Genomic DNA, 10,711 nt, shown 5'->3' with positions numbered 1-10,711 from the left:
ATGAATCTCTTGTGTGCCCCCTTTAGAAGACACACACACAAACACATGCATAGTCACGTTATTGCTAAAATCACACTATTTATTTGCTCTTTTGGTGTTTAAGTACGCTTGGAAGTATATACTTTATACTTTCATTCAAGGACTGTTTGACTGGGGGACTTTTTTCTTTTACTGGAGTACGTTTTTGAGTATTTTTACTTTTCTCGATTGTAACTGCCGAATATTGTTTACACCACTGCCTAAATATTACTTAAGCAGGAATATTACCTATGAAAAACGGGTGAGTGGTGCTAATGAATGACGTCACACTGTGCTTTGCCTTGGTAATGGAATCTGTTCCCACAACAGAACCTTGGTTAAAAGGCAACAGCACAAATCTTTTCTTTAATGTTGATGTGCTGACTTGTCATAACTAAGAGAGAGAAGCTCTTAGTCCTTCACTGACTGCACAGCTCAGCTTCAGGCGATTCCTGGATTAAGATCAGCTTCAATCGACCATGAGTTTCAGCGAATTGAGCCGTGGAAGAGGGCCACACGCTTTTGTCAAAGACCCGGATGTGAGAGGTTTAATGAAACCAGGTGAGGACGCTGTTGCAGAGCTATCGTTTTCTTCCATCTTCTTCTTTCAAGCATTGTACATAGATTTTGTTTCAATAGTGTTCAATATTTATGTAACCTTAACGTACATTATAAAACAATATTTATAATTGGTCAATATGTTAGAAAAGTTACATAGAGGTTTCCATACTGAAGCTGAAACATATTCATGAGTATATAGTATATTGTATTCTGAAAATGTTTATCTGTGCTCTGTTAGTTGCTAGACTACTACATTGTGTACATTGTGATGCACTTACAGTTACAGTGAGTTATTTGTCTGATTTTATTTATTTATTATTAACAGAGCTCCAGAAGGCTGATCTTTGGGTTAATTACCCCCGCTTCCAGCCCTCTGACCCCCGTCTGGATCTCAGCATGCCACCCCCTCCCTACACCTTCCCCAATATAGAGGAGGTACACAGTGGCTATGCCTACGCCCCCTGTGCAAGCAGCTCCTCTCCCCTTGGCTCAGTGGACCTGGAGGGGAACATATGGGAGCCCCTCATATCCGTCAACTCCCCCCTGTACCAGCTGATCCTGCGCTGGGAGAGAGAGGGCACAGAGGCAGTGCGGAGGCACAGAAGCAGAGGATAGAGCTAGGGGGTGGAGGTAGGTGGCCACAGTGAGGGGCTACAGATACAGATATCACAGGGGGTACTGCTGTAGAGGAATGCGTTCAAGCATTGGCATTCCCCTTCGTTAGTTCATATCCATTTCTTTACTGTAGGAAAGCAGCGCACTAAGGGCTGGGCTGAGCTCTAGTTCCTGCTCACAGGGACCAGCAGCTGAAGGGCAGGACAGACTGGTTCAGACCAGGGCAGCTACAGGGGGCACAGCAAGCCCCACTGCCAGTAGAGACTTAAGTGTTTGTGTCCAGTGGAAACAGCCTTATTTACAGCTCTAGTGGTGCAGCTTCATGCATCAAAGCCAACACAGCAGTGTTTGTCAAGGGTATTTGAACTAGAAGAGGAAGGAGCACTTGCTGCAGTGCAATGGGACTCCCAGAATGCCCTGTAACTCAGATCAGTGCTGCAGGGGAACAGATTCACATACTGACATTATTTCTTTGCTTCCTCTCCTAGAGCCAGTGAGGCATCATCCATCCTACGGAGGACTTGTGAAACATGGGATTCCCGTCATCAGCCAACAATGATCATTAGAATATAATGAATACATAAATATAATCAATAAATATTATCATAAACCCTTTCCACTCTGTCCTGGTGATTGTTTGCACAATGTATCTGAAGTTATGGATCATAGCTTTCCAGGTAGTAGCTGAGTTCCACACACACTGTCACAATGAAAAAGAAATTAAAGCGTCCTTCCCGTTGGTAAAGGGATTATAAAAAGGTTTTAGAAAGCACAGTGGACCAGTTGCCAGGGGCACACAAGACATTCATTTTGTGTTTTAAATAGTACATTTTGTTTAAAAAAAATTAAGGTATTTACTGTTCTTCTGGAAGAAAACTAAGTCCAAGAAAAATAAGGCACATCTGGACATCTCTTTAATTTGAATTCAGTATTAACAAAGGGTAACATTAGGCTACAAACCTATACATCTTGACAAATCAGATTATCGACTGAGGTAGGCCTAATTGAATAAAATTAGTCATTTATATAATATTGTCTGTTCTTCTTACTATAACTCACTGTTCAAGCTAGTTACTGCACAATGCAGCAGTTTTATGCCATCTTCGGGCGGTCCTTGTGCAAAACTATTTCAGTGAGGCTAACAGGAACAACAAACTCTTAATCTAGTTACCAGCTTTCAATATTGATTTCTAATTTAATATTAATTCAAATACACCAAATACAAATAAACTATGTTATCATTTGTTTTACCAAAGGGGAGAACCAAAAATGCAGTTTTCCCCCCCGAACACTACTGAGTAATGATAAAGCACTAAGCAGAATGAATACAATCTATATTTTTAGCATGATCTGAAATTTTTTTAAGTTCCTATAGTTCAGTGACAACTGGAAGAGGGAGTGAGAAGGTTAAACCTGCAGGAAGCATGGCCGGTGAACTTGCTTACATCAGCAACATTTGCAGTGTCATTGTTCTTTCATATGTAAGATTTCCTGAGTTGCTGTATGTGTCTATCAAAGAGTATGGTCAGAAGATTAACTCTGTTCTCCTTCATGAAACAATTGGATGTTTAGAAAAGCTTTACAAGGTGACAAGATTTGAAAACTATACCCCCAGAAAGTAAACATTGTAAAATAATCTTTATTCAAATACAATGTTTTGAAAAAGGGAAGAATAGAAAGCAGGTTAGTAATTGAATTATGTGTATCAGGGACATTTAAATCCCCTTCCAGAACTGCAACAAAACTCACAATTATCACAGCATTTCTTTAAATTACCTCCTTTTGCAAAGAGCTAAAACTCCACCAAATGTGTGGATAGAAATATTGGCATGGGTAAAACCTAATTCTCATTAACCTATATATATACTTTTTTTATTATTAAAAAAGCAACACAAAAATATGTATTTATATAAAGGAAAATTCACTCCCAAATTCACTACCAAAACTTAAAACAGGCTTGGCTGAGGGGATAAGGATAAAAAAAAAGAAAGAAAAGCAAGCAAAGTTAATCACACAGTCAAACAGCTCCCCTTCTGGTTTCAGAAAAAAGCAAAGCTTAAAAAAATGCACAAAAAAAGAACTCTTAACATTTTACCTCCTATGTATGCAATAAACAAACACAAAAACATGAATAGTACATAAATAAGACTGTGGTAACAGCACTGAATTTGGCCTACAGATATTTCAGTGCTGTTCCACCAGTTCATCCAGTGTCAGTTTCCATCCTTAAACTGGAAAGTGAAAGTAGCATTTCTCTGTTCTGGTTTCAAAGTTCTGTTCTCAAGGTGACCAAGGACAGTTTCAACTGCTTTCAACTGCGGCACATCGGTCGGTCCTCCTCTCGCTGCCCGCTCTCAATGGAAATGAAGAAGTAAATACTGGAAAGCTTCCCAAAATGCAAGCTGCTTGGGACCTTTAATCTAGGAAGTCAGTTTCTTTGCTGCTTATAGGGATACAAGACCTAGACAACTGGGAAAAGACTCCAGACTGTGGATGTTGTCAACATGTGCCAAGGACTCCCCGTTCGTCTTTAAGTGTCGTGTTCTTGCTGCTCCTCTTCCTGTTTTGTTCTCCTCAGGTTTCCTTTCATCTTGACGAACTCTGGGGTGTTTTCTTGCTCCTCTTCATTTTTTTGTTTTTCAAGTTCAAGCTGAAAAAAACCACAACAGCAAGAATAAACAAGAAGAAAGATAGGCGTTACTTTCCTGATGTGAGTCACCAACAGCTATTTAATACGTTTGTTTTGTTTTTGTGCAACAACAAAATCAAATCCACTGTCATGCCAAACGATGTCGTTTGACTTTTGGATCGGCATATTTGTCTTCAAACTTTTAAACTCACTCTTTGTCCATCAATAGCGACATTCAGAGTATTTGATACAGATGGAGTCGCCAATAGAGGAGCCAAGGGGGTCACTCGAATATGGAGAATTTTACCCCCTTCAATTCACACCTCTAGATTTAAAACGATGCCTGGGAAACTCTCGGCACAGAGCAGCACCCTCACCTGCTCCAGTTTCTGCTGCCTCTTCATGAGCTCGATTTCCAGGTCGCTCTTCTTCATGTGGGCCTCCTCCTCTCTCTGCTGTTTGATCACCTGGTCCCGTTTCCGCTTTTCCATCACCTTCTGCAGTTCAGGCTTGTTCTGAGGAGCCAGGCCCCTGAAAATCACAAATGAAGGAACCCGTCAATTAGTATAGTGCTCCCAAGAGTCTTAGATAAAAAAAACAAAAAACATTAAAATCCTTAAGTTGCACATTAAATTACTATTTGTACATTTCCAAATGGAATATTGAATTAGCACAGAATTTCATCTAACCATTGCCTGAATATTGACAAAGAAAGGTCTCTTTCATATGAAATAGCAAGTTTAAGCCCAGCTGTAATGAATTTGAACAAAGTCAGGGATGTGTTGTGCTGGAGGCTACCCCCGATATAGGGCCCATTGTGATTACACATTGGATGCCATGTGCTCAGATCGTCCTGCAGCACAATGCATGGATACTGGGCACATGCACATGGTGTTTTCTGCCAGTGTCTACGTGACATCAATTAAAAAGCAAGAGAAGCAATACAGGAACAAACAGTAAGAAAATGTACACTGCTTTTAAATTAATGCAGCAAAATGTGAGAAATGGAAAAAAAAAAATACTTTTAAAATGTAGAAGAAAACTGAGGAAAACAAACATTCATTCACTGAATTTCAGAGGCTTGTCTGGTATGTTTATAGCTACAAGGAACGTTATGTAATACAAATGACCAGTTCCCACTTCGACATATCCCTGATTACCCCAGTTTTTTAAATCCAGACTCAGAATTAGAAATGTTAATTTATTTGTAAACAATGACGCACACAGGGACATGTTTGTGAAGACCCCGCATCTGTTACACGGGCAAGTAATTTGATGGACAAAAGAGGTGTCCGCGTTCCGCCTGAACAGAATCTGCCTAATTGTACACACAGCTGAACTAGTTTATATTTTATTTTATTTGTTCAGGACTTTTTTTAATAATCAGTCCTGATGTATGCATGCATCTGTCTACTTATACTATACAGGACATAAAAATATAAATGTGGAACTCAAAAAGAATAAAAAATAGTCATCTCTGATTTTGCATTTGTGGTTAGTTTAAAGGGTTGTCAAGGAGACCACTGACACATCTTCCTTAATGTGGTTTTATTCTTAAAGTAGACCACTCGTTTTGACAGGTACTCTATATAGAGTACATCGGATATTGAGAACAAAATGTAATTATGTAACATTATTATATCATACTTCCATTATGCAATACAATATAAAAATAGCACGGCAGGTCTATCGACCAGTCCACTGTTGTCCTGGAGGCTTGTATGTGTCGCATGTGATACTGATGCAGGGCAAACCATTAAACTGCTAGCAGTCATTTATATAATTCTACTATTTAACAACAGGGGGGGAGAAACAATAAGAAAAGTAATTTACCTTCACACAGTTAATCTCAAAAGCTTTCCATGTACGAGGATGTACAATAATTGATGTGTTATGTATAGAGCCCTTCCTTTTGTATGACTTCACTTTTTAAACTATTATTTCAACAAGGCAAAACGTAGGGCCTTGTATTCAGTACAGCACGGGATACGTGCGTCAGGATTACTACAAAGGTGTATATGTTTTGTGTTTATGACTACATCCCAATACTTAAGAGGAACACAATCATAGGAGAACTTGTCCCACTTTATTTAAGTTTTTTAACTATACAAAGTTTTCTGTTTAATTTGTATAGTTTTGTATTCTTATTCCATTACAGCATGATTCACTTTTTTTATATTGAAATTAGCAATAATAGTAATTGAGGACAAGGAGAAGAGTTCATTCTGTTAACCGAAAATCCTCCATCAATTGAATCTAGCTTATATAACATTTGATTTCACTTTTCTGCGCTGTGCTCAACTCGGCAGTCTTTTAATCCCCCAAAAAGTTCAGTAATGACATTACAATCTGATGGACTACACTGGGGACATATCAGATTAAAAAGCGGAAAAATAATGAAAAATTCTGCTTGCACAGATTGAGAAATATATTCTTGTGGATCAACGTTCTAATTTCCATGTGTCGGTTTTGTTATAATGCCATCAAAAGCAGCAGCATCAAATGGAAATTAAAAAAGACTATTGTAACAGAGAGATGAGACTATGACTGTGATAAGTCATAATGTATGAAGCAGGAAGTGCAAGTGCATTTTCTATCAGTATTAACTATATGATTTATTAACAAAGCTGAAGCCTACATTACTGTAATGATTTACATGCAGGTAACAAAAATGTCCACTATAATGAAACTATGGGAGGAATAGAACTAGCTGAAGTAATACTTGAGAAAGACCTAGGAGTCGATGTGGACTCCTCACTTCCTCCATCCAAACAATGTGGGGAAGCAATAAAAAGGCAATCACAATGTTAGTGTATATTGTCAAAAGTGTAGAATTGAGATTAAGGGCAGTGATGTTCAGACTGTACAATGCACTAGTTAGAGCTCATCTGGATACTGTGGACAGTTCTGGGCTCCACACTTCAAGAAAGATATCGCTGCTCTAGAGGCAGTTCAGAGGAGAGCAACCAGACTTATTCCAGGTCTGAAGGGAATGTCCTACTGAGAGACTGAGGAACTGAACCTTTTCACCCTGGAACAGAGGAGACTACCTGGGGACTTGATTCAAGTCTTCAAAATCATGAAAGGCATCGACCACATCAAACTAGAGGAGCTTTTCCAGATCAGCAGGGACACACGCACCCGGGGACACAAATGGAAATTGGGCTTCAAGGCATTCAAGACAGAAAACAGGAGACACTTCTTCACACAGAGTCATCACAATCTGAACAAACTCCCCAGCGATGTGGCTGAAGCTGAAAATGTGGCAACATTTAAAAATAGACTGGATAGTATCCTTGGATCACTTAGTTATTAATGGACACCAAACGAGCACGATGAGTCGATTGGCCTCCTCTCGTTTGTAAACTTTCTGATGTTCTTATTTAAAAACCATTTTAAAATGTCACTAACAAACCACAGTGTGTGTAATCTTACATAATCATCTGTCTGACCAAAACATCTGTGGAAAGGATGGCATCATAGGTGAATGCCCACTAAGGAAGCACAGTCAAAAGTGTTCAAGCGTCTGGTATGAGAGAAAGCAGCAACTCTGTGGCAGCACTGATCGAAAGTGATTGTTCTGTTTCCTGTGTTAGCGATTCGATTTTTCTAGTCTCTCCAAAACGTTTTTCACAGTGATCAATATGGCCTGAAGCTTTGGATTTCATAGTGGAAATGTGACTTCTGAATGGGGCAGCCATATGATACAGTTTCAACTTAATATGAGCACAGAGATGGGTGTTCAAAATGTTCAAAACTTTATTTATCCACTATTTGTTAACCCAGAGGAATCTTTAAAATGCTGGAAGACAGGGAACTTTTTTTTTTTTTTTTTTTGCTCTTAATTAATAACACACCTTGACAAGTAGTACAGCGTCAATGGTTCAAGTTGCAAACATCAGGACGTATCAATAAGGCTGGGCAGTTTATTAATTCCAAGTCATCTCCCAGACAATGTTTCAATTCCATTCTTCTGTTAAGGTCATCCATTGATATTTCAATAGGGTTCAATTCAGGGGAAAGGCAATCAGTTATTTTAATTCTGATTTATTCTGTATTTGTGTTTAGCATCATTACATGAGAAAAAACTGCACCTTCAAGTGAGCTTCCCGAGGATATTATACAACACTGAGGAATTTAATGAAAGTGTTCCTTTCAAATGTACTTTCGGTTTTCACTATATATACTGTACAGTGGCAAAACAAAACGTATCCTTCAATCACCTCTGTATTGTAAGGGGCGTGTTTTAACATGGAATTGCAATTCCTCATAAAATCTCAAAGTATTATAGAAACTGTAAAGACACATCCTTGATAAGCTGATACAGTGGGTAGAGTAGCACCATGTGTACGTATGCAAGTACATTTCATCTTATGTGTAGATAAAATATTTGTGCTAGTGAAACATGTTTTTAAATAAATATTAAATAAATCAGTGATATCTGGATATAGACTCCAATATGCCACCTCTTTCACAATGTACACATTGGACATATTTAATCTTAAAGGCCACAATTTTAAAATTCAGAACAATGTATATTTATGGACAAACTGCACTCTTATTGATGTAAAGCAAATTGCCGTTTATTCAATTTTCATGACGATGTCTTGTTTGAAATAAAACAATCTTTATAGATTTATCCAAACCCCTTCCCCCCCAAACGCAGACTTTGATTAAAATCTTCCACTCAGTGACTCGCCCCATCAGTCATTCAGTCTCATGGATAAAAAAAATCCTACCGCATAAATCTTAAAGAACAGCTATATCTACCAGCCTGGCTTCTAATGTCTGACTGTTATTATATTATGTGAAAACTGTGGCCCTGTTAGGTGGGGAGTCAGTTTTGGAGGAAGGGAGGTTTAATTTTTCTTTTGGCCCAGACACACTCTCATGACAAACATCAGATTAGCTGTACATACATGCATACATTCATATAGACACGGTATACTCAAAATATCCCAGTGCACTTACATCCCCGGATTGCCTCAGGTAAAGAGCAGCATCTCAAAGCATTAACTCTCCTCGTTTGCCAGATCTATGTACGGTTGTTGAGCTCATTTCTTTACGTGGTGACTGTTTACCTTGGCCCTTTTAGTTTTGGTACATTATTATTCTCAATGAATATTACTGAGCACAACAACTCCACTATAAGCCATTGAAAAAGCTTCCAAATTGGGAACTTTCAGGGAAAACAGATTTGGATTAACCTAGTGTACTGATGGTGTCTAATCCCGCAAGGAAGGTAAGCATCAGTAGTGACCCTGTGCATCCACTGGAAAAATAATACAATATGTTCAATATGCCCACACTAGGTTATCATTCATGTCTTTAATTCGGAAATAAAATAGAATTATAATTATAAATATCTAAACAAACCTAAAAAACACAATTCATAAAACAGCATGCTTGTATATGGATTAACAAAAACAAATGTTAGGATTTCATAATAACAACATTCAAAAAGATGGACAGTTGCCTTATTCTACAATACTACAAAATAATACCCAGTGTATATCAATACAAACAGAGTATAATAAGATTGTAATAATGTTATAATAAGCATGTGGAGAAGCACACAACCATTCCTTTGAGAATGTGAATGTGCTCTGATCACATGGTTTGTTCTTAATCTTAGAAGATGCAGCAAAGCAAGACGCACAGATTATTAAAGGAAAAATCTCCTCTCTACAGCTGCTTTAAAACATTTCCTAGCTGGGGTCAGTGCCAGATCAGCTGTTACTATGGCTTAAATGGAAAAAAGTATTAGGTACTATTTGAAATATCTAGATGTAAACTTCTTGGTAAAACATAAACACACCTGCCAAGTAGCCATTAAGTATTGGAATTGGACTTTGCAATTGGCAGATGCATTTTACTTTGGTTTGAGCCATAACTTTTAGAAATAGTTTAATGTATTAAAATGAAAACATAATAATTAATGCGGTTTCATGTTAATAAAGGGCATTTTTTGATTTTGAGAAAATAATTATAAGATGACGTGGTTGATATTTTCATTCATAATATAACCATGAAATGTATAGCTCATAAAACCATGAGGTTGGGAATAACTCTTATCAGATTTATGAGCCCATTCACCCAATCTAATGGCAATATACCTTTATACAAACTCTGGCTTGTTTACTCACTGAATATGTACCAGTAAGGGACTGCACTTCTAACTACTGCTACTGCTACTACTACTACTACAACAACAACAACTGCTATTACCAATTCATTCTTAGTCACGGACTGCATTTAAAAAACATCTGTAAAACCAGGAAGAACAGAAAGTTACAGAAGCAATTCAAATGCAAGCATATGAAAGCCCTACCTTTTCTGATTCATGAGGAGTTCTCTGTGAAGATCCTGGTGGTTCCTGGATGTCTTCACTGGATTGACGAGCTTTTTGGGTTTGATCAACTCATCGCAGTCATTGTCGATGTAGTCGGGTTCGGCCATAATGCTTCTCACTGATGGTGATATCCCGTCCGTCAGATCGCCCTGGTCCAGGCAGCTATCTGTGAATACAATCAGAGAAATATCTCGTTAACCAGGAGGATTTTTCAACTCACTTCAACCATATCTGATGTTCAAGAGACTTTCACATATCTGGTAAATACCAGTCACATGTTGTACCTTCTCACTTTATTAATTATTATTATTAGTACTTGATTTCTTAGCAGAGTCCAGAGCCCTAACCACTACTCCACACTACTGCCTATGGACTTAGACTTAATTCATTAATTTGAGGAACACTTGTCCCTGTTGTACAACTAGTTAAAATCAGCTAAAAGTTTGAAATCAATGTTGATACAATATAGTATTTCTGTACTTATTGCTCCTCTAGATACACTCTTGACAGTAGAAGACAGCACATGTAAATTATAG

General features: G+C 38.0%; 1 protein-coding gene across 2 annotated transcripts in view; it reads right to left on the bottom strand.

The window, feature by feature from the left end:
- Positions 1-2,813: 2,813 nt before the first annotated feature.
- Positions 2,814-10,711, bottom strand: part of fam107b (family with sequence similarity 107 member B) — a 28,074-nt gene continuing 20,176 nt past the window's right edge. For both annotated transcript variants that reach the window (XM_066723981.1, XM_066723980.1), the window contains exons 2-4: positions 10,155-10,341; positions 4,201-4,354; positions 2,814-3,844 (exon numbers count right to left, since the gene is read on the bottom strand). In XM_066723981.1, the coding sequence (XP_066580078.1) occupies positions 3,725-3,844; positions 4,201-4,354; positions 10,155-10,282 (402 nt within the window). In that variant the 5' untranslated portion in view covers positions 10,283-10,341 and the 3' untranslated portion in view covers positions 2,814-3,724. The remainder of the gene's footprint in view (positions 3,845-4,200; positions 4,355-10,154; positions 10,342-10,711) is intronic.

This window comes from Amia ocellicauda, chromosome 15 (genome assembly GCF_036373705.1).
Source record: "Amia ocellicauda isolate fAmiCal2 chromosome 15, fAmiCal2.hap1, whole genome shotgun sequence".
Lineage (NCBI taxonomy): Eukaryota > Metazoa > Chordata > Actinopteri > Amiiformes > Amiidae > Amia > Amia ocellicauda.
The sequence above is the reverse complement of the archived record's forward strand: the minus strand, read 5'-3'. Positions and strand labels throughout refer to the sequence as shown.